The sequence below is a fragment of the Prinia subflava genome, chromosome Z, assembly GCF_021018805.1.
Source record: "Prinia subflava isolate CZ2003 ecotype Zambia chromosome Z, Cam_Psub_1.2, whole genome shotgun sequence".
Taxonomy (NCBI): domain Eukaryota; kingdom Metazoa; phylum Chordata; class Aves; order Passeriformes; family Cisticolidae; genus Prinia; species Prinia subflava.
In genome coordinates, this window is record NC_086283.1 from 92008766 (window position 1) to 92034533 (window position 25768).

The window sequence follows — 25768 nt, forward strand, 5'->3', positions numbered from 1 at the left end:
GTTTGTTGTAGCAGACTTGGTCAGTGCTTCTTAGACGTATGTTGGCTGTATGGTTTAAATCACAGAATTTTCATTAAATGGGAAATAAATCTCTCAGTAACTGTTAGAAGAACTATAAAGACAAGGAACAAAATGCCCATTTAATGTAAGTGATCAAAACCTTCATGCTAAGAATTCAGAATGTCAGCCTTGAGGGTCATGAAAAAAACCAAGAACCAAGCTAATGTTAGCTACTTAGCTCTGGTTAGAAACATTTGCTCATTCTGTGGGTTTGAAGTGCAATTCCCATGTAAAGAGTGGAATTAAAATCACATCAATTAATATGTTACCATATTTAGTTTTTCACACAGTTCTCTTCCTCAAGGAACAGTGTGGATCTATTTGTAGTAGTTTAGAAAGAAATCTGTCGATCAAATGAATCATAATAGTTGTCTTATGGTAGTTTACATATATGTAGGAAAAAGTAACCTTCTTTATTTTAGTTCATTTATGGACACTACAAAATAGTGACTTACAGACCTCTTTAGCTCAGGCTAAACTTTCAATGCAACACATGGTGTATTAGTGAAGTAAATACCTACCACATGCCAGAAAACAATACAAATCCAACAAAAATAATAAGAAAAAGAACAGGTTTAAGAGTTTACCTTTCATATAGGTTTTGGATTTTTTTTATCCCTAGTGTTAAAAATCAAATAGGTATTTTATGAGCTACTCATATTTCTCTAAATCACAAAGAGGTTCAGCTCAGAAGTTAGTCTATTTAAAGAATAAATTGTGAATTTCAATGCTTATCCAGAACTGGCAGCTCAACTGTCCTGTTACAACACAGAAGTTCTGGTAAATGAAGTCCTTATAAACAATTAAAATATTGGTCTTCTTTAAGTTGTGGGGAGAGTGTTTTGTTTGTTGTTTGTTTTTGTTTGGGGATTTTTTGTAAGCTAGTGGCACTGTCAAATAGTCAAGATCTACTCTGCTTTTTTTTTTTCCTGATTAAATTAGGGACTGGCTCCTTCTGTTTTTATTCTAAATTTAAATAACCATGGTACAGTAGCACATGTCAGCTGCGGGGAAAACATTGAGAATTTAATAAAGTGATTATGAAAGAACTCTGTGCAAAGTTCAGTGGCTATTCACCAACATATAGGTGATGGGACATGCTATTGGGTTTTTGCTGTTGATCTGCAGCAGAGGTTTATCACTAGTTTAGTGTTTGTATTTATAAGACTTTATTGCACAACTCGTAACATAGAAACATAGAATCCTTGAAAAGTCATCTGGTCCAACCTTTCATGGAACCTTCCATCCTCTTCATGGAAAAGAGAGCCTAGATTTGGTAAAAAGAAAGTATTAATTTGTTAAAAATAAATTGAAGGATTGGAAGTGCAAAGGAATTTTATTATAGTTATTATTTTTAATTTTTCCCTAGATTCCCAGAATTCTCTGTAGTATATATAAAATAGTATCAGTATTGGCAACAGATGTTTTAAAAAGCAGGTGTCACCAAAATATAGCTCAGATATCTCTTTCTATAACTCAGTAAAATGCATTAAAACGTTGCTAGATTTAAGTAGCTTCTATGTTTTTTATCTGTCTCTTGAATAACCAGCTTATTCCTAATCTGTGGGAATCAAATTCAGTGCTCACTGCTGCCAGGAGTCAGAGCCACTGTTCTCTTCTACCTTCAAAAAGTCTGGCCTGTAGGTTCTGGAGATGAGCCTTGTGTTTATCTGCAGAAGATATAAGTCTTGTTCAATGTCTGTCTGCATTCCTAAGGCCAGGGACAAGAGAGGGCGTTCACTAGGTGAGGAGAGTTAGGAGATAAGAACAATTTCCTGAAATGTGGGAACAGTCTTCATCTGTTCCAGGCTTTGATCTCTTTTATGTCCTGCCTGGATCAGAGCTGTATCTGTGAGGTTACCATATAAAAATGGTACTGACACCATAACCACCACAGAACTGAGGATTTCGTGAGAAAAGTGGAGTAGCTGTAGTGTTTTGTGCTGAACTCAATACTTTCAGCACAAAAAGCTGTTAAGGGAAACTCCTTGGGGTTTAATTACCTGTGTTCCTAGTTTGGAATTTCCAGATATATTTACAGTAACAAGAGGGATGCTTGACCTAGGCAGTAGCTGCAAGTTTTACACAGGTGTAATTACAATACATAATAATGATGTATCATTTACATCATTAACAGAACTATTAAAAATGGCAAAGTGGGCACATACGTTGTTAGCCAAGCAAGAAAGGTGTGGATTGTATACATGACATTTGAATTCTCCATCATGCATGTCCACACAACAGTGGTACAACTGAAGAGATACTTGATAGTCCCTGGGTTTTAGGAGAGAGGTCACAGTCATGTATTTAGGTGATGCATCTAAAAAAATAAAAAAAGATAGTAGCAAATACTGAAGTATTAACAACTAAATTACCACAAAACACATGAACATCTATTTGAATATCCAAATAGATATTAGCTACACCCACAGGTCTTATTAATGTGGGGAATTTCTTCAAATAAGGCCATCTTTTTTGTGTTCAGCTTGTGTAGTTCAAATGACCTTATGTACATTAATGTAATTTATAGATTGCTTCTGGCAGCTTTCAGCGGGGGTTGTAAAGAGCCTGCAGCTCACAATTAGAGGACTTTCAGAGCACCACTTCATATGACTCATGTTGCACACCTTTTCACAGAAAATGTGAATGACAATTATAGAATTGCTCTGTATTGCAGTAATTGCCATCCTGTGCTTCCTGTTTTCCAGGGGCGTGCCCAGCTCTGGCTCTCAGCAGTTCAGTGTGATGCTGACCAGAGGTGGTGAGGGGGCACTTCACAGCAGGTGATTATGGGAGGTCAATGCCTAACCCTGAGCAATACAGCAGAAGGGCATAGCAAAAAACTGAGGTGGGGTAGGGCTAAAGGCAGACCTAAGGAAGCTGCCTCATGCACAGTGCACAGACACAGAGAGGAATGAGATGAAAATAGAGTTATGCATACGTGAGGGAGTGGGTGAAGTGCCACAGCTGGTAAACAGAGGCTGGTTGTGCTCTGGTGATGTGGAGTGCACGGCTCTTCCCTCTCAGTGCAGTGGTGTGTGGAGAACAGCCAGAGCAGAGCATCCAGCTGACAAATGTCACACGTGAGCAGTGGCTGCCAGCTGGGACAACAGCTACTGAAAATGAAGGGTAACTTCCAGCAGACCTGAAGGCCTGAGATGCTGCACTGGAGCTGAGCCAGAAAGCATCAACAGCAAGATGTTTACAGATTCCCCTTCTGCCAGTAGGTCTTGAATTCACTCTGCAACACATCCTCATTACTGTGGCTGGCAATTACTTTCTGAAAATACCAATTTTCATGCAAAATTTTCATATTTCAGCAACTTTGGTAAATAGTTCTTTTGATTTTAATTGAAACACATGAGAATCCCCCTAAAAATATGCAGCATTTATGATCCTTGTCCTTGCTTAAGAAAAGAGCTATTTGAATATGATAGAATTTTAATTGGAAAAGATGTTCATGATTTTATCAATCATGATTAATTCTTAAAAACATGGAACTGTAACATAATCTAATGTTGATCTAAATTTTTGGTAAAGTTATAGATTGAATTGATATAGAGTGCATTTTTATATACTCAGTGTTAGAGGACATTATCTATGCTGTTGTGTCCTGAGATCCAATTTATAAGTTTTTCTGTATGCTATGTAAAATACAAAACACAGGGTAATACAAGATACTTATTAGAAAAAGTTATCTATATTTGCAGAAATAAACACTTTAAACTGTATTTTTAATAAAATCCAGTCCTTAGCCCTATGTCAATTAATTTTTAATGATACTAGAAATTTTTTTTGTGTACTAATGAAATACCCCTTACAGATCTCTGAGGGTTAATGTAAGTACTACAATAGAGTGGGGCATCCTTTTTTTTTTTTTCTGCAGTCAGGCATTGTGTTGCAATTGCTTTCTTTATGAGGAATGATACTATACAGGAGATTTTACTGGTTTAGGGGCAAATGAATGCTACACTAAGGATATAGTCACTTCTCAGAAAGCAAGTTGGAAGGGAAGGGAAGGGAAGGGAAAAACTGGCACAGTTATAAGAGGTCTTGGATTTAATATTCTGTCTCACTCTACATGGATAATTCATTCAAGATATTCTGTGTTTCAAACACCCCACCTGGGAGGCATGCAGTTTGCCTATTTCTTTATTCTGTACAGATGCACAGGTTATAAATGCACAAAGGAGTTTTAAGAGTCAAAGAGAAGACAGGGGAAAACACATCATGCTTAAAATGCAAAGTATAGGAATTGTCTTGAGCACTGAGAAAGAAAAAATTGCAGCCTAAAGAGATTTTTCTAGCATTAGTCTTCATCATTTTGTTATACAAATTAGAGAATTAAAATATGAACAAACAAACCAAGCTCGAAATAGTTCTGTAATTTCTAAATTGAGTGGGGTTTTAATAAGAAACCTCAATGGAGTATGAATGATCCCAGGTCATCAGTCAGGACCCAAGTTCATTTGTGGTCACCAGTGCGTTGTTATCTCAGACTCTTGCTCACACTTCCTGCCACTCTTCAGTCAGTTCAGACTTCTCGAGTCCCAATCATGCTGCCTGGATCCTGGAGTGATGGTCAGCACAGAAGAGAAATATCTGTTTGGGTGTCATGGGTTGAAAGTATATCACCCATCTTAAACACTAATAGAAATCTGCCCTATATGCTTTCATTGGTAAGATCTAGTCTAAATTATCCTATAAAATCAAATTGACATTTTTGTGCGTGAATCTGTATACATTTGTTTTTGTATAATTATATATAAAAGATTTGTTAATAAATACATTTGTGGTACATATTATTGAAATGGATTTAATGGGTTATTTTCAGCAGTGTTTCCAAAGATTTGTTAATTCACAAGGTGTTCTGATAAAATATAGGGTGACTGATGTTCCAGTTTTTCTATTTTAGATATGCATGTGGCAAGTCTAATAAAAGATTTAGGACAGAGAGCCATTTTTGTGCTTGGTAATTTTGCTTCAAATTCTGTTAAATTGGTCTGTGAAGTCTTCACAGAACTTCACTTCATACACCCAAGATCTTTCTTGGGTGTATGAAGTTAGTAAATTGAGTGTATTTTGTTTGAATTTTTGATTTAAAATATTAATTAGTTATTGATTGAATCTACTATTTCTATATATTACATAATAAAATACATGATGTACTTTGTTCTGAAACATCCATGCTGGAACCACTTGACCTGTTCATTCTTCTTGAACATCTAATGATGTCTTATGAAGTTGTCCTCATTCACAATTTTGAGGACTAAGTAGTTAAGTACTCACGAACTCCTATACATTAGAGAACTTTGGTTTCATAATTTTGGAGAACATATACTTCCTGCAACGTCCAGTAATTTTGGTGGTACCTGGCATTCAAGAAAATGTAACATGAAACCAAAATATTGTAGTGTATCCATCTAAGACAAAATTATGTGCCATAAAGATCACATTTTCATCACACGGAAGATTAAAGGGGAAAAAATCAAATGCTCCTCATATTCATTTGTTGCCTCTGCTCATCAGTAAGTGTGACTGTGAAACCCAAAGCATTTAGGTTTAGGAAAATTAATAACTTCTGTTTGAGCTGTGTGCTGTGGGCTGAAACACAGACCCCTGGGATCCTATATGGAGTATGGAGCCCCCTAATAAACAACCCTGGCAAATTAACTTCAAAGGAGCAATCTCTGAGCATGCTTACATGTGAAATGAGCAGACTTTTATTCCCCGTTTCAGTGTAGTAGAAACTATGTATTAGGAAAAAGCCCTACCCTCCTTTCTGGGATCAGTTCTCACTTTGATCTTTATTCAAGTCTCTCCTTTGGCTGTCAGTCTGCCTTTTCAATCACAGAAGCATTTTGTCAGCTGATGGATTATAATTCAGTTATGTCTGCACAATGAAATAATATGTCCCACAATTTAATCAAATCAGGGTAGAAGAAATCTCCAGTTTTTATCTAGGATCAAAGAACACATGGTTTAATGTCTAATAATGCAATTTCCAGTTAATATGCTGGTCAGTGCTATATTCAGTGAACAGATTACTGGGCTGTCTATTCAAGTTGCAGCAAAGACTGAGTTTGCATCAAGGGAAAATACAAGCCCACCCAAAAAGGTGTCTTTTGCAGTGAAAGAAGCCTGGAGAGGCATTGTTAATGAACCTGGATTATGTTCTCTGCTGTGTACTTAAAAGCTGCTCTGTGAGGGGATTTATTGACATGCCTTTTCAAATAATTTAGTCTAATCTGTATTTGAAAAAGATTAATTTAATTTGCTATCATTTACATTTAACTTTATATTTGATCATCTTTGATAAATAATATATAAATCCAAAATAATCCATTGTCTTGGTATACTTGCAGTTCCGATTCACACTCCTGAATTTAGCTCACCTGTTAGGCAACTCCCCTCTTTGTTTATAATAAGTGAAATGTAAATGTATAAAGGAACATGTATAAAGAAATATAATTCAGATATATAAAGAAATATAATATACTTTATACAAATGTATAAAGTATATTTCCTTCTCCTCGCGCTTTGAGGAGATCAGTAAGAATTCTGGGACTATAGGCATAAATATATCATGCGAAAAATTTGCTTTCTTTTTCCCTAACATAAAAGCATAATACATACGGCAAGTTTATAAAAACCCCACACTTCTTTGTATCACTATAGGAATAGTGGAACATGTATGATTTGTATTCTATACCTATGATCATATTGTACACATATATACTTATGAATTGCTGTATGTACACAGGAACACTCACCTTTAGGGCTATATCGTTTACAAATTAGGAACTACTACTACTACTACTACTTTAAAGCCACTATTATGTGAGCATTATAAGAGTTATTCCTGGGAAGGAATGGGATGCAGATGTAGTAGAATAGGGTTGCTTTCAGGAAGCTGTCTCTTAATTTTACTGATTTTTTAAATTGTAGAACAAATATCACAGTATATAAATTAAAGCAGAATTCTTGTAATCAGACATTGACTACTGCAATGTAGTCAGTGGTGCACTGCAGGCAGCAAAGCCCTTTGAAAGTTATTTACAGTCAATTTGCTTTTAGACTGTTCTTTGACTGTATATAAGCCTAGTGTCTGGTTTTGAAGTAGCTAGTGCTTTAATGTAGCTCTGATTATAATTATACTTGATACAGATTTCACAGCTGGTCATTTTTCTGCTTCCATTAGACAGTAATTTCCTATTCCTTTATGGTGCATTAAGACAGAATAATTCTGATTTCTGAAAGAACACCTGTCGTTCAAGAATCACAGCTGAAGAATAACACTAATTATAGTTCATCATATATGATCTAAATCCTACCTCTAGAAATTATTTATACCAGCACATTTAGTTTATTGAAATATTTGCATTCAAAACCCCAAATAAACTATGGCAATAATTCTGCCTGATAATAAATATAAGAATTATAGAGTATTTAGGAAGGAATTGTGCATTTCACTCAGGCCTCCTATCCTGACAAGTCTAAATCTCTTCATTGTTTTGATTTGCTGTTTGATTTGAACTCTTGTGATGACATTGCAGTTTCAGGATCAATGAGATTCTACCCCTTTACTTACATAAGCATAAATGATATAAGGTTTTGGATTTCTCTAAAAGGTAAATTAATTTACCAGTAAGGACCCAGTTTTTCTGTCCTTAAATATGCCTTTTGTTACCAAAAATAATATTAAGAATGGATGTGATGTAACTATATATCCACAAAAACAAGGTGACTTTTTTCTCTGATTGTATTCTGCGTGAAAATTTCATGTAAATTGATCCCATAATTAACTGTTTCACTTGCTTAAAAGATAAGGCAAAGGAAGATAAAATTAACACTGTGAAATTAAAAACACTGTGAGTTCCTCAGAAAACTGAGATCTTTATCTGCTTGGATCTGTCATTTTTGGGTGACACATTAGAAGTGAGTCATCAAAATAATTACATAAATTCTCATGTGTAAAGTGGTGGGACATCTCAGGCCTTTGTGGTTGTTATGCTTTATAAGCCTGTAAATGTGAACCTGTAAATGTGAAATCAGACTGGGATAACTAGATTTTCCATATCCAACAATGTCTTTCAGGAAGTGTTTTTATGATTCTGCTACTCCCTGGATTTCTGCAGCCTATGACCTACTTCTAGAGGGAGTTATTGTAAGGTTTTGGCCAGTAATTCCTTGATGCACTTTGATCCAATTACCTGCTGTAATGAAATTTTTCACACAAACATAAATTTTAGCAAGAGTTGATTTGAGTAGTCCCGCAATTTCCAGTAAAATAACCTTACATCAAAATTCCCAAGTGCTCGTATTAGTTCTTCAGTTAATTTAGCAGTAAAATAACGAACCTTTTATATGATCTTTCTCTTTCTAAAGGGTCTTATTATTTACTGTCTGTGAGTCACAGCAAACTGTTATTCATATGTAAAAGATTAAAATGTTCATCAGTTATAAATGATAAAGAATTATCAGCTTCATAATTCTTTCTGAAATTCTAAATGAAAAATATTAGTGTTACAAATTTTGTTAAGCCTCAGCTCTGTTTCTTTACCTATATCTAAAAAATATGATTTTTTTAGAAGTCCAAGGAGTAATGTTTGCTCATCTAATATTTGATTCTAGAATGTAATTACTGTTCTAGTCATCATCCAGCAAAGCACCTGAATCTTGAATTCCTCATAAAAATTACTTCTCAATGATCATTAAGATTTCTGGAAATGTCTCTTTATCAAGTTCATCAGCCTACCTATGCATTTATAAAGTTTGTGACATAGTTGTTTGTTTAGAATCAGTCTATTCTCTTGCCAGGCTTCATGGACACTTCTAAAACTTCAAAGGCTGTTATTCTTTGAAGTGTAGAGGTCTTGCTGCTTGTTTGCCTGGTGCTTTTTGAAATATAAAGATAAGAGGAAAACTTCCTTGTTACTAACCTTTAGGTTATTAACCTTATTTACCTTTGATACCATTCCTTTTCTTCACTTATTGCTCTGTTTATTGAAAAAAAAAGCTTGAATAATACTTCTTTCTCTCCTAGAGATGAGGTCCATACCCTCAAACCTGTCAGTGTTTAAGAGTTATTTGGATCATGCTCAGAAAAACATGCTGTAGATTTTGGTGAGCCCTGAAGTTGTCGGACAGTTGGAGTCTCTTCCAACTGAAATTTTCATGGGACAATCCCTTCCAAATGAAATGCCCTTTGCCTTTGCCATTCCCATCACCATTGTTACTCTCTTTGCCATTGCCTTTGCCTTGCCTTCACCTTCACCTTCACCTTTGACTTTGTCCTTTCTCTTTCCATTTCCATGTTCTTCCCCCTTTCCCTTTCCTTTCCTTCCATTCCTAGGTTTGGCAGTTATGCCTTCTGGTAAGATTGTGTTTTTTTTTCAAAAGTTTGATTTTAAAATTACAGAGTTATTAAATTTCTAAATATACTTATGCATATGCTAGGCACACAGCTCTCAAATAGTCTGACCTAAAAGAAGAAGAGAGGCCAAGGGCCAAATTAAACAGCAATTTAGATGATATCTGATTTAATTATGCCACTTTATGCCAGAATTCCCTACAAAGAGAATGCAAATATAAGAGCACTCTACTTGAAATAATGCAAGATTTATAGGTTAATCACACCTGACATATTTAACTTTTTTTTTACAACTTGCTCTTTAATAATTTAGGATTTTAAACCTTAACAAAATAACAGACATGACTGGTGGGTGCACAATAAACAGTGTCAGCTGCTGACGTGTTTTCGTGCTAAATAACTGTGTTTTTTTTAGATTAACCTGTGCTCTCTTCAATTACATGTCTCTCATCAAATACTTGGACAACAGAGAAGTGTTCTAAGTATGACCTTTCAATATGCAGCCATAGTTTAGAGGTATTTATTGACAAGCCAGAGAACAAAATGTCCTTTTGTTTTGCATGAAAATAATAAATTTTTGGACAAAACACCACCCTCACATCATGCTGGTTCTATTTGGCATCTTAAAACTTCCTTTCCTTAGTGAAGAGATTTCAGGAGTGCTTATAGTGTATCTAAAAATTCCATCTTGCTTCAATTTTGGTGACTTCAATCCGATTTAGTGTTTCCCCAAACTAATAGATAAATCTTATCTGTAGATACTTCTAGCAGCATTTTTACAACAAAAGTATTTTTATGTCACCGGGAATGTGTCCTTGTAATTCTTCCACAAGGAAACTAAAATAATTAAGGGTAAGAAAAAGTGTTCTCCAACATCTTGCAGGATTTGGTAATTAAAGATTGGCTTTGAAAGAACTAGAGTAGTCATTCTAAGTCTAAAAGACTTGGAGCCAGATTCTTGGTCTTTTTTGAATCACCTTTGTGTCAGTATCTGTCTGAAAGCCATTGTTGGCTCCTGTGCAGTAAAAATGTATAACAAACTGTTGGAAAACAAAGGAGTTAAAGTGGAAGAGAGAGACTAGTGGAGAGTGTCCTGAAAACACACCTCTCAATAGTTCTGTGTCAGTGGAGGCAACAGTCCCAGGAAATCTATAAGGGGACTGTGTTGCTGGAGGAGAGAGAAGGGTACAGTCTGTGCTTTTGGTACATCACTGGTGAAACTGGTATTTTTCTCCAGAAAATACCAAGTGCTTTATCAGCTGAGCCTTAAAACATAAAATACCTGCCTAAGATGCGATAAACAAAGAACTTCCAGAATTTCTTTTGGTATTTTTTATGTCTTCCCTGGCAAACAAGGGTGCCACAGACATAGGAAGAGCGTACAGAAGTTACCTATAAATCCTCCTACAAGGAATCTTCCAGGCAGCTCTAAAGCAGCATTTTTTTGCCAAGGTAGAAAGAAACTGTTGCAGCACTGACCACACTGTAGCCCAGTACATTTTTTTCCGGCAAGTATTCTGAAGCACAAAGCTCTGCTTTTTAGCAGCCCTCATACAAGTTCTGGATGGGACTGGACTTCTGCCATGCCCGAACCCTTCCAGAAATATTGCATTTATAGTTTCTTACTTAAAGTAGGTAAAATGTAGGTTCTGTGTTGCAAGTTGTCTTCTTTCTTTTTTAGAGATTTTAAATTGTAAAAAATGTATGGGAAAGGTACATGTTCATAGTAATTCCAGTGAGCCTTTAAATATGTTTTTTAAACCTAATATTCTGACTAGAATTGCATTAATTTACTCCTGGGTAGGTTTGGGAAGTTATTAATATTTAATAAGAATGTTTCTGTAATTTGTTCCAAATGAGAGAAACTTAACTGCAGATGTCAACACAGAGGTTTATCACAAGAAAAGGTAAAGATAAGGAGAGAGTTTCTGGCAAAAGTGCTTGGTTTATGGTTTTAAAATGTTCTTTTTACTATGAGGTCATTTTTCTTTTAGAGTTGGAGTGTTATAAGACTGTGCTTCCAAAAAAGAGACATAACAAAATGTGCTAAGCTCACCGTTGAAAAGAGTTATTTTCATAGCTCTCAACAGCCAAGAGGTACTGTTAGCTAATCACTGGACAAAGATTTGCATAATATTGTAATATGATGACACTATTATGCAAATTTTTTCAGTGCAATGAGCCTCTAACATAGAACTGTTATCAAAATGTCTGGTCAAACTTTTTTCTACCATGGATCTCAATTCATCCTGAATAATAAGGGTAAGTTAATTAAATATGAGTAATGAATATTAATAGAGAAAGCTGTTAGAGATGCAGAATAAGAATGAATAACTAGGGGAAGAGAAAGATGAAAGGTTATTATTTAGTGAATGAAATGTTCTAGAGAGAAGCAGTTAATCAAAAAGATTTATAAGTGTATAATCAAAGTACAGAAATGGGAAGAGGAGTGTACTCTGGCATTCCAGTATCCCTCAGAATTGTTCTTTGTTTGTATGACAGTAGTCAACTTGACTCTCTGTTAACTTCTAACATAGATCAGTGGTTTTTTCCACTCACTGCTAAATGAAAGGCATCTGTGCCTCTGTATATTTCATCTGTGGATGAAACAGCTCTGCTTCTTCTTTTCCTAATGGGAATGGGCATAGGTCTCATTAGGAATGACCTTTCCAAACTATACCCGTGCCATTGTAAGTGGGATGGCCACTGTTTAGCGTCCAAATTACCAAGTACACTCCTGGAGCTTAAGGACACTTTCACTCAAGTCTGAAGGTTGTCTGTAGTTGAGTTTGAGATTTCTAAGGTTACTGTTCCTTCTAATGTTATCATAGATCTTATATTTCTTCCTCTTTTCATTGAAATCTAGGTTGTTCTGATCCTCTCAAGGTTTTCTGGAATTCAGTGCGATTTCAGCATTCTGAAATGATTTTGGTTTTAGTAAAAATTTTATTGATAATACATTAATTTTGGTTTATATTAAAAGGTTGGGGGTTTTTTTCATTATGCACCAGGACACTTTTTTGATCTCTGAATATAAAATTAAAAAGAAGAAGAAAACCCATTGCTGTTCTTGTACAGTCTCAGGACTGGGAGCAGGAACTCTGAAAAACAAAAAATAACAAAACTAAGAATACCAATTTTTTCCCATGTGCTGGTTTCCATATGGTAATAACTGCCTGTAAAACAAAGATACTTGTCACAGCTTTGCTGGTTTTGATTGTATAGAACTATTTTTTCAGAATGGGTCTCTGTTCATTTATTTTTGTGAAAAACGTGAGAAAATTTTTACAGGCTGATTTACAAGTATTTCAAAATAGTACAAATAGGAAGTTATTATCTCATTTTTTCTGTAGATGTAGTGACAAGCTGCACTCTAATATTCATTTACCTTTTAATGTGATTCCTAAAATATATTTGCAATACTACATGAAGTGAAAATCAGATATTATAAATTCATTATTTCGACTGTGACGTTTTGGTAGCACTATATAATCCTTGATTTTGTAACACTTTTCAAAAAACAGAAAAAAAAATCTTGAAACAAAACTTGAGCCTTTCCAGAAAAGTTATGTTTAAGACTTAACATGAAGTTTGGTTAAAGTATAAAGGAGCACTTTAATTTGTTTTACTTTTGAGAATAATGCCAAGTTCTACTGATCCCGAGATGGTGAAGAAGGACAAGAGGAACTGATCCTCACATCCAGCAAATATAGGACAGATAACAGTCAAACTGAAAGCAGGACCAGGAGAAAGCTGCAGCCTGTGGTGGGAAAAGAGGGGGGCAGGCACTGAAATAGCAGCAGGGCTCAAAAACTGAGGCCAGAACCGATGGCAACTGAGGTCAAGTTCCACTGGACTAGAAAGGAGACAGTGCTTTCCTAAATTTTGTGTTTTAGGAAAGTATGATATCTGAACTGCAGAGAGTGCATATACTGTTTGAGTCTTGAAAATATAGGAGAGAGAAGAAAGAACAGGAAAGGAGAAAGGCAGAATTTTTTAAATTGTATTAATTTCAGGCACAATGAGCAGCTCCACAGATGGAGTGAGAGAAAGTTAATCTGGTGGCAGTATACTTTTCCAGTGCCAGCCTGGACCTTTTTAGGAGCCAGTCTCTCAGTGCAGGCTCTGCTCTGCCTTTGTCCTGCCAGGACAGCCCACCCAGGCCCCTTTTTGCTGGCCACGTTTGGAATAGTGCCTCTCCTACATGCTGTGACCCCAGGTATTTCCAGCTAGCCCTACCATGTTCCTGCAATGCTCCTGTTTGAGGAAGGAGCCATCAGCTCTGATTTTGAAGTGAGTTCTAAGGACTAGCACATAAGGTTAGCGTGCATGTATTGGCAAGCTCCATTGCTGGCTTTTCAAGCTTCAAATGCCTATATATGTGTATATATACATACACAAACACATGTATGCATTCACAGATACACTCATATATTTATACACCTGTAAATATATATATATGTATATATAAATGAATATATAAATGAATATAAAAGACACTTCCAGGGAAACCAAAGCCATGAGAAAAGATCTGCTGACAGGAAATAGATACATAAGCAAAGACTGAATTGGCAATACTCTGTATTACATCTTTTGTGCATACATTAACTAAAATAAATGTTCTGAACTGTGTTATTCTTTCCTTGTTAGTGCTCAACTGTCAGTGCTTCTATGGACCTAACACTTTCTGTTGTAAGTGCTGTTTGTTGAGAAACAGTGCTCCCGGGATAATCAGCTCCTCCTGCTCTGGCAGCTTTTCTCCCTGTCCTCTTTCTCTGTGCCCTGCCCAGTTTCTTCTGATATAAACCCACAGCTGCTTTTCCTGGCTGGTTAGCAGTAGGCTTCCGGAAGATTTTCTCCTCATCTGGAGAGGATTTTTGCAGAGGTCATCTCTTGTCTCTCCTTGAATAACTTTTTTTAGTTTGTTTTTTGTTGTTGTTTGGTTGAGGGTTTTTTGTTTGTTTGTTTGTTTGTTTTCTTAGTTCTGAGAGGGGTGAATTTTTTTGGGGGGAGGATTTTTTTTTGCTAGTTGGGGTGGGGGGGTATGTTTTGTCCTACTTTTATTTTTATCCTTTTTTTCCTGAAATACCTGAGGAGAGATCCAAAAAATTAGAGAAATACTGAGTATCTTTGATTCAATATACAAGTAATCTTTGGATAGCAACAGCAGGAAAGGAAAATGAAGTCATGATGGAGCTGAGGTTCTTGATTGCTTGGCCAGGATTTTTTTACCTTAACGAAAACTTTGGCCTGCAGAATGAGGATTCACTCATCCCACATTTCTAATTTTATCTTTCTATTGGCCTGTGAGAGTCAGGGTCCAAGAGTTACCTCCAAGTGATGTGGATGTGAAGCAGAGGTATAAACACCATCCGAGAAATCCTCCTCTGCTCCTGCCAGGTTTATGGTACATAGAAGAAGCTGCATTATGATATGAGTAAAATTTGTAATGAGGAAATGGATCTAAAAAAGATATTTGTATGTTTGGCATACAGAGCAGAAATGCAGAGGTACAGAGTCACTCAAGCATGCTAAAAAATTGTGTTTTGCAGGCTGAACTCTCATGACAGGCTCATTAAAAGTTCTTGCTGCCAAATGCTGTTGTTTTCACCTTAAGAACTGTCTATGTTAATAATGAGCAACTCCACTTGCAAGTCATTTGGATAAAGTATTGTTCCTGTTCGTGGTGCAGTGCTAGGCGAGGATGAGAGGGAGGGCACCAGCAGATGAATTCAAGTGTCTGATTTAACCTATTGAGAAAATGCTGGTGTAGCTTAAGCTGGTGTGGCACATTCTTGATGAAGTCTAGCTTGGCAGGACTTGACAGCAGGAGAGGTTTATTTCTGTTGAGTTAGGTAACTGTGCTTTGCAAGTAAGATATGAAATAGTATCTCCAGGATTACTATCAGAACCTTGAATTGGATTTTGAGACTTTCCAGCCCACTAAACTCTTCATGTGAAACACATGATTCCTCTTGAGTCAGCTAGCTTCCTGTCCTCAAGTGTTTTTACTTTCACAAATGGCTATTACATGATATCTCTCCATTCCTCTGGGAACATTGTTGTCAGCAGCTGGTGCATTCCCCATACACTGAAGCCTCTAATGATATTGCAGTTCCACAGTAACAATTAGAATCTGTAGGTAATTTTCCATAACATTATTAAAGAGAGGAACACAGGACAAACGCCGATTCATGCAGTTACTATACAAACAACTAACATATCTTTGCTTAGTGTTTTATTGTATGTCCAATTTCACAGTTATATGTTTAACTCAAGTAAAGTGCCAAGGTAATATAGAATTATTTGTTTACCTACCATTTGATACATATATGATCAGGAAGAATGAGAATTGGCCAAAAACATACCAGATTGCTATCTTCATCAAGAGGTAGAACCAGATATTTTGCATTCAATCTACCCTGCCATACTTCTCTTGGTACCAATCAACCTCTACCATACTTCTTTCCATGTTTACAGATGTACGTGCCCTCTTCAAGACCTTTACTGATAAAAAAATTTTACCTCCTTTTAGCTATTGGATCACTTGCAAAAAGAAATTAATTTTTCTAATATGAAATCATACAAATCAGGATCTGGAGCATGAAAATATTTGCAGATGACTAATTTCTACTATCTGTGAAAAAAAATCAGTTAAGAAAAGAAGCCCAAGAAAGCATACTAGAGTCATCAAAACAGAACAAAGAAATCTCTGTGAGCATTAGAGTCTTCCAAATACTCAAGACTGTGGACTATTAGCTAGTGTGCTGTATACAATATTCAGAAAATGGACAATTTCTGAAGTACTGTGTCTACTAAACCTTACAATAATGTGATTTAAGAATTAACTTCTGATGCCTACTAAAAAAGATTCACAAGGATAGGATCAGCTAACCAGAAGGTGATGGGATAGTGTAGCTTTATTAAAAATTGAATTTATGAAACTGAATGTAATATTTGAAAATATTTCTTGTAGCTGCTGAGATTTGTGTGTATATATGTGTGTGTTTTCTAAGATTTGCTAGATACCTCTTTTTGTTCTTTATGTGTGGTAGTTTTCATGAAGTATTCCCTCACCTTCATTTATTACCTTCTGCATTTCCAGTCATTTAATGAACAATCATCTGTTCTTACCAGACAACATTAACGACATGAATGACAAAGTCCCCAACATGATCTATGTGCCTTATTTTCTGTTCATCAAAGATGAAAATGAACTACCTTGCTTAAAATGCCAGTCAATAATAGCCCAAATTTTATTTTTCCTTGGGCTTATTTTATTTATTTTGCTTAGAAGTAAACATCAGTCAGTGCAAATACAGCAATTATATTTTACAATTTAAATCTAAGAAGACAGTCATCAGATTAATCTGTGGTCTTGCCAAATAGACCAAGATAACATAGCAGCAGACAGTAGCCCTACCTGAATTGGAAAAGGCTTTCTTCAAGTACAAGTGTATAATAGTACCTGAGGATACAATCATAGTGGTGTATAACTATAAATATGATAAAATATGTAAATCGGTTCTTTTTTGCTTAGTTCTTCCATAAGAATAGAAGCTGATAAACAGAAAGACCATGTACATGGTTGTATTATCAGCTTCAAATAAACAAAATAAGTGTAATAAAATATAATATTTAATATTAAAGTAGATGATTTTTCTAGTGTGCTATCTCTCCTGTCAAATGGTATTTAAATTGCTTAATGGTTGTATGGAAGGACCTATCCTTAGGGCACTTATGAAGCCATTCTTGTCTGAATACGAAGAACATGCTTATGAATGTGTGGAACACAAAAGTTTTGACACATTGCTTATTTATATTTGGGTTCATTTCTTACATGATCATAAACTCTTTACTGCATAAATTTTGCATTAGGCCTATTAAAATTTTAATTGCTTCCTCACAGCGAGTATAAAATAATATCAAGAGGAATATGATTATCTATATTTGGAAATAATGTATTCTCCTTTATTAATGGTCATCCATCTATGTCATGTATACTGAAATATGGCTTTAGAAAATCTTTTTTAATCATCCTATTAGCATAGCATTAGCTGTGACTTTAGAATTATAAATCAGAATTTGAGAACAACTCCAAATACCTGGTTTCTTCCCAGACTGACACAAATCCAACGCTTGGGTCTAGACAAACATCTTCTGTCCCAAAGTCAGTCAGTGTTTGGATCTTTATCTGCAGCTGCCTAGCCCTTTGTATAAAATCATTTAAGAACTTTTATCTTGATTTTTTTGTGCATTAAACTAATTTATATTTTTCATTATTTATTTTATAATCAAGAGTTCCTAAGCCCACCCTACATGGCTTTACACTGCACAGAAGATAATTGGTTTATTGGACAGAAAGCATCATTGACTAGTGGTTTTATTGCTACGTTTTTTCACTCTTATCTGCTGGTGGGCTTCAGTGGAAACCACCCAGAACAGGATAAGATTGTCTTCAGTAGAAGTGACCTCCAGCTTGTCATACTGTCATGCACACTAATCAAACGTGTCTCTAACTAAAAACCAAGCAGATAGACACTGATAAAATTTTTTGAAAATCCTATCTCTTCTGTACAGGTTGAATGCTTGCTTTGGGCCATATTTTGCTTCTTTACCTCCCAAATATCTTTATTTGTCTAATAACAAACCAAATAAATGAAACCAACAACAACAAAAACCCCCACAAACCCAAAGACCAAATCAACAAAAAAAAAGTGGAAGTAAAGCTGTTTTCATAAATGAAATATGCACAGACTTAGTGCACATCTTAAAACCTTGATTTTCAGGAACATCAGAAAATCTGGGAGCAGCAATCCAAGCTCCAGGCCACAGCTGCTGGAGGCTCAGCCAATTCAAAGCATAGGCAAAAAAAGTTTAGCTCTGTCTGGCCTTTCCCACAAAGACATAACCTCATTTCATGTGAGACCTGCTAAAGTCTAACTATTACTTTAGCTTTCCATCTTGAATCACTGAAACTGTTTCAAAGCAGAAGCTACAGGATAATCCAGGATGAACAGGACTCATACATTCTACCTAATGTTGTTAGTTTCAGTAATGACAGTTGGATATTTTTTCAATCTAAAAATGTTTTCTGTGCATGTAGAATCTCCTTTTCTTATTTTATTAGTTTATGAAATGAATAATAAATATGTAGGAATGGAAGCTCACCTAATCTATTTTTCTTTTGTTCACAAGGGAGTGCTTCTAACCTAGAAATTTTTTCAGGAAACAGACCAAATATGTTTCTTACTGGTTAGTCGTCTTTTTTTGTAAGAAGGTAAATGACACAGATTTAGCTGGTTATTAAAGTAATCTATTTCCTAGCCGTTAAAAAATTGGAAATAATTATATTAATTTTCAAAATTTGTTAAAATTAAATATGCACAGATGATCCGTTAATTACAGAATTGCAGTGACATATGTCTCTTGTAATGCTATTAACATTAATGGCTTAAAAATATTAAATAGGTATGCTGGAACATGAAAATTTTACATTTCCTGTATTTCAGTTACTGCTGTTGTGTCTCAATTTTAGTCAGACATAGGTGGTTGTAGCATAGAGTCAGAGAATACGTAGTGCTGGAAAGGACCCCTGGAGATCATCCAAACTCCTGCCAGTGCGGGGTCACCCAGAGCAGGTGACACAGGAACACATCCAGGTGGGTGTTGAGGGTGTCCAGAGAGGGAGACTCCACAATCTTCCTGAGCAGCCTGCTCCAGTACTACTCTCAATGTAAAGAAGTTCTTCCTAAAGCTGAGGTGGAACTTTTTGTGTTGTAGTTTATGGCCATTGTTCCTTGCCCTGTCACTGGGCACCACTGAAAAGTGTCTGGTACCATCTCTTGGCACCTCTTGTGAAATATTTTTATTATATTTATAAAAGCATTAATGAGATCTGCCGTCAGCCTTCTTTTCCTAGACTAAACACTATGCTAGAAATTGAATTGAATATATATTAAAAGTTAATTTCTACTCTGAAAAGCTTTCAAAGGAAATAAGGAAAGCAAGGAGTAGGAGATACGGCTTACATTTCTACATTTTTTGCTTTAAAGACAGTTGATTAAGATAATGGAGAAAACTGGGTTAAGGTAAGGGACTGATAGTAAATTCTTTTTTGCCAGATATCCTTGTTTTAAGAGCACTGCCATACGGGGTTTTTTTGTTTGTTGGCTTTTTTTGTCAGCAAAAAGATGTACTGGTGCTAGTTGACATGAGCACCGGTGGATTAAAATTACAAGAACAGAACAATTAGAATTGCCCTTTTGTTCAAGATGTTTCCTGGCTTCAGGAACCATCTTGTTCTTGTAATGAAGGTCCTAAGGATGCTATTTTGTTCCAGCATTTTAACCAGATTTTACTCCTGTCATCCTGGGAAGGTACAAGGCAGGAGCAGAAGAGAAAGCTCTTACCCCGCTCTCAGAGTGAACAAAATGAATCACTAATGACTCAGGATATATGGGCTGACTGGGGGCCATGCCTTTCTGTTGCTCTGCACTCTTCCCTCATGACAAAATTGATATGTCCCTCCTGTTATGATCCAATGCAGAGTTCTCTTATTTGTGCTTACAATAACTCTTTTCAGAGATTTTTTAATACCAAAGAAAAAAGAAAAAAAAAAAAAAAAAAGGTTGTCAATATATATGCAATGTAAAAATTTTGTTTGTTATTGTTTCAGGACACAGCAGGCCAGGAGAGGTACAGAACAATTACCACAGCTTACTACCGGGGTGCAATGGGCTTCATTTTAATGTATGACATCACAAATGAAGACTCTTTCAATGCAGTGCAGGATTGGTAAGTAAAAACTGGAATTTATATTAAATGAATACTCAGAGAGTATGTGTGATATCACTTATCTGCTGTGACAGTGTAAATTGTTTTGGAAAACTTATTTCCAAATAAAATGTTAAAGTATTCCTATACTTGAATATATGGTAGTTTGTTTTAGTCAGGAAAGACAATGAATATTTAAAAATGTTTTACATATAATTAATTGTAACCATTGTGTTTTCTGTAATTTCAGTTCATGTACGTTATTCATACTACTAAAACCAGAAACATGCTAATGTGAAGACTTAACTGCTAAGATACCAGAAAGTGTTCCCATACTTTATAGAAAAAAATGAGATACCTCAAAAAATGTTTGAGGGTCATTTTTTAATTTAGTTTTTTTCTATAGCTGGATATACATTGTTCTGTCAGTCCTGAGAATCAAGTGTTAAAATGAGCAAACTTTATCAGAATAGCAGAACCCCTAGAATGGCTGGAATTTGTATTACCTGGTGTTATGTGAAGGTCCAGATGTCTCCATAAAAGTGATGATATCATTTTAATCACACATGGGTCAGTCAGCATCCAGATAATCCAAGGCTTTTTTAAGTAAAGCCAATATAAAAGGAAAGCCAGAGTTTTCCTCAGTGATTTTTTTCCCCTTTAAGAGTTATTTTAATATCCAAGAGGCCTCCAGCAGTTTGCTGGACAATATGAATAACATTTGTCATGTGTGCTCCACATGCTCTCTTGCATGTAATTCCCACGGGACAACTGAGTCTGAAAGAGGATTTTGTTCGGAGTTTGATTTGTTCAGTATATTTCTTTAAAATTTAAGATATGTTCTAGTGTGTACTTCTTTCAGGACAGACAAGGTCAAAAGCATTTTTGCTTAAAACTTAAAAAGTAGTGATGTTGTGATGCCTGTTTTTAACAGAAATTGTTACAAACCATTAAGCTATCCAAGAAAAAAAATTTTCTCTCTTTCATACTCTTCTACTTCTTACTGCGGTAGAAGGTGTCACAGAACCCGTGGAGTACTTTCCCTCTCAACACCTGGAGTTTTTCTCAGTCTGTATGAGATTGAAGAATAATTGAAAATAATTGAAAACCTTAGCTTTACTCTGCTGCAGTGAAATAGGATCTTGAGTTGCCTGACATTTCACATGTAAGCACCAGAGAAGTAGTCATTCACAGTACTCCAGGGGAAAGAGGCAACTCCAGGCTGTGTCCCATCAAGTTATATGCCTCTACACCAAACTGCTCTTATCAGCAACTTCTTCCATTTTTGAGAGAATCCATAAGCTTCCATGTGTAGTATAGACTGGATAACTATCTCTGGACAATTGAATATGTCTGAGTGGAGTCTCTGTTTCATAGTCCAAGAGGAAAGAACCTTTGCTCCCTGTGAGTTGTTATGACAAAGGGATGTTTTGCAGATGTTGTACAAGCTGGAAACATGGTGTAAGTACTTGCTGTTACACATTTGTGAGTACTGCTCTGCTCCACACCATGAGACAGAATCCCCTACCTAAGAGGAGGTAGCTGAAAGTGATAATTCATAGATGCTGCTGCAAAAGTTTAACAAAACCAGGGAATCAAGGAGTACACAAATCTCCCAGCTGAACCTGCAGATGTGACTGCCAATGGCACTGCTTCCTGCCCCTGCCAGATGAAGCACTTTCTTGCTTTCCCCTGCTTTTCATTGTCCATGGGCTGATACTATTCTAGCACTGGGTTGACAATGTCTTGTTTAGGACCAGCTGTGATCTGAAAATTTCATTGTCCCACCTCCAGGCAAACCAGATGGCACGCCATGTATTATCTCTCTTCCTCTAACACAACAACTTCTTTTATAGCAAGAGTAAATATGAGTACTTATTGTTAATTTTCCCACCTGTTTGTTTTCCAGTCTCCTAGACCTTTTATGTTTGTCACTCTTTGTCTCCTGGTAAAAAGTAACCAGGCTTCATGCTAATTAAAAAGAAAATTCACCTTAAAATGAAGCAAGAAAATATTTAAAAGCTATGGAGTTCTTAAATAGATTCATTATGAAATATGATTTTTCAAACGTTTTTATCTAGAAGTTTCACAAAGAGTTGACAGCTCTTATAGAAATTTGGTGGAAATAAGGGATTGCAGTATTATGTGTCGAGAGCTACTGAGAAGTCATCTGCATGATGAAAGGAATGACAGATATGCTGAGTGCCTCACTTGTCAGGATGAGACATAGATTTGCCTGTTATTTGTATTTTTAATGTTTTAAGCCCAGTTGCTGTTCTGCTGTTCTTCCTTTTTTTCATTACTGCCATTTCACAGCTCATAATTAATTTTGATCATCTCTGGCTTCAATTTTGATAGTAATTGCACAGCTTGCTTCTGAATGTGAGAAAAGTTAAAGAAAACTGGCAATTACCAATGCTGCAGAAAAGCACGCATGGCTATGTGCAGGTATCTGTGTCTTTCTGAAAGTTATGGGAGAATAGAGCAGGAGCTGTTAAGTCCTTTTGGGTCTGAAAGTGCTTTTCTCTGTGATATTTGTGCCTCTCAAAGCTATTTCATATACATACACAACAGGTCAAATACAAGTTCAAATCACATCACGTCAGCTTCAAGACTTGATCTAGAAACTGCACTGCAGTCAGGACAATGAATCTAAAGGTACCTTTGAGGTTGAGATAAAGGAATTTGGTATAAAATATTTGATGGGGTTTATATGAAAAGATATCTTTCCAGCCTGAATTATGACTGACATTTCTGCTTTTTAACTATAGATATAGATAAATAATAGTTACATCTCTAGATGTCATATCTAAGTCAGCATAAATCTATTCACTTGTAAAAAATTGTATAGCCAATGTTACTATAAACATTTTATATTAATAAAGCAATATCTATAATGTTATTTAAATATATTAGCACCTGTATATGTAATATGTAGCCAAGAATTCAGAGAGAGTGGATTTTTGCTGAGTCTATCTGCTAGCAAAAAACGCAAATCAAACATGCTTTGACTCAGCAGGTCTCCTATGGAACTCTCCCCAGGATCTGAAGCTGCCTTTACTAAGAGGCTTTTTCTTTCAGCAATGCAGTTAATGCTGCAAGATGTGTAACTTGAAATAGCTTGATGTGCTTTGGTCATGCCATCTTAAAAAGATGAAGATTTTGGGAATGTATCTATTTCCTTTAAAGAAAAATTTAAAGGGGCATCATTTTCTGCTTGCCTAAGTTTTAAAGTAGAAAAAGGGTATAACCAAATAACCAAAATTTCCCATGTAGCTAAATTCTTAAGACCACATCCACATGTTTCAAGAAAGTGGCCTAGTGGAATCTATTTTCTTTAGAAATCCATTCTAATTAAATTTGAAGGGGAAATAGGTGAATGTTGAGGGTTGCTCAATGCCACCTCAATGAGTATTTTTTAGTTCAGCTGTCACAGTGCTTGCATTATTTCCTGTTTTGTACTACCACCTGTAGCATCTACATTTGTTAACCTTTTCCTGCTATACGTTTAACTAGGAGGTGATATCACCTATCGCCTTTTTCATCTTAGTGTTTAGGTCTGCATAAGTTGGGGCCTTTTTGGCAGGGTCCCTTATGGTGGAAAGGAGAGGGTGAAGGCTTTGTACTGGTACCAACTCAATATGCTGAGTTCTATAGAAGTTCCAGGGAAATAAATGTCTCTGAGTTGAAGTTAAACCTGTTTTTACATATTTTTTTCTAGACATCTAATGACTGAATTGGAAGAAATTGAAATATCCTTATACTCAGCATGCTTCTAATGCAATATCTTATCTACCTCAGAAACAGCAGGTATCTAAAACATGATCTAAAAGGCTGAAGTTTTCTGTTCCAGGTTGTAACCCTAGATGTGAAACTTCTCTAGGTCTGAAGGATGGATAGGAATACAGCACATGTATTTACAGTTTTTTACACTCACTCTAAGTTGGTCCTCTACACCTGAAAATGTTGTCCCAACTACAAATGTTTGTCCAGCAATATCTTTATCATTTTATCACTGAAGACACTGTTGTAGAGGGCTCCCTTGTGCATGAGTTCAAAATTGGAGAATTTCACATTGCTGAAATCTCAGATTCAGGGATGCTTCCTCAGGAAACACATAAGGCTGAAGGAGTCTAAGAGGATTTAAGCTATTGATGATCTGTGCTTTGTAAACTTGTCAAGGTGTACAAAATCAGTTTTTTCCTGCATTTTTGTCTGAGGTCTGTGGGAGCAGGGATGAAAGTATGCTAGGAAACACTTTCATTACCCTCACCCTCTAAAAAATATAACATTTGTGAAAATTATAGGAAGGATATTTTTTAATCATCCTTTTGGAAAGATTATGGTTACACATCTTAAAAAATCCTGAGGGTCTTCTATGAAAGCTACTTCTCTTTCCTTTTCTTCTTTGCTTTTTCTAAGGTGTCATTTTAACTGCCTCCTCCTCCCTTGCTGCAGACTTCTCAAGCTCATGATTTTTGATAATAAATCAGCTGTCAGAAAATACCATTTCTTGAGGAGACAGAGCCTCAGTTCCCAGCAGACATTTTGTGATTTTAAGAACTTCATCACACTCTGTTTACTTCTGTATTTAGACAGAAATTATTTGCAGAATTTAGTGCCAACCAATATACTCAGAACAGCATGAAAACTAATTTAATTTCAAATTAAAAACAGAATTAAATACTGATTTTGCATTCTTCATCTGTGCCCATAAGACGTGGGAGGTAGTTATTGGAAAGTGGGTCTAGGCAATGACTAGACAACTAGAATCTCGTAATACCAGAGCACATCCTGAGCTGTGCAATATTACTTTAGCCATTACTAGAAATATATGAGGGGCATGGGGGGCTGGATGTTCTTGTCATTCTGCAACAACATAGTGGAAAAATTTTTTCCATATTTTTGAACTTTTTCTGTCCATTCAACACTTCAACTGACCTAAAAGCTGCCAGCTACAGCTACAGTGCACTAGAAATTGGGCATTTATTTATTCTATTATGTCTTGTAATGGGAGATATGATGGCATCTTTTTCATATTTGTAGAGGGAAAGGAAAAAAAGAAATTGGAAAGGACGAAAGCATATTATGGGCAACTGTAAGAAGTCCTCAAAGCAAACTAAGCCATTAAGTTAATGTCAGCAGTGCTGCACACATTTCTAAAGGGCATATGTTCATACCTTCGTGCTTCCATCTAAAATTTTAGTTCAATATTCATACTTAACACAGGTTTGATATACAGACATCTACTTTTCTTTTACCTCTTGATACTGATTCTATCATTTAAGAAAAACCCGTTATCTGCTGTATACCAGGGAACAAATCTGGAAAGTGCCTGTAGGCAAATGTAGCCTCCACCTCTCTGTGCCGAAGCGCGTGACCCGCCACGCAGCAGCCGACGGGCGCAGAGGGCAGACACGTGCCGTGTGTGTCACGCGTGTCCTCGGGAGCCCTGTCCCCGGGGACATGGCCTGGACACGGCAGCACTGTGCCCGCTGGTGACCTGCACACGGGCTGAGTGCCTGCCTGGGGCTGGCAGCAACCTCGGCACAGCCGCAC

The 25768-nt window shown here is 36.1% G+C and overlaps 1 protein-coding gene across 2 annotated transcripts in view; it reads left to right on the forward strand.

The window, feature by feature from the left end:
- Positions 1 to 25768, forward strand: part of RAB3C (RAB3C, member RAS oncogene family) — a 121892-nt gene that overhangs the window by 40176 nt on the left and 55948 nt on the right. For both annotated transcript variants that reach the window (XM_063422276.1, XM_063422277.1), the window contains exon 3: positions 20112 to 20230. In XM_063422276.1, coding sequence (XP_063278346.1) covers positions 20112 to 20230 — 119 coding nt within the window. The remainder of the gene's footprint in view (positions 1 to 20111; positions 20231 to 25768) is intronic.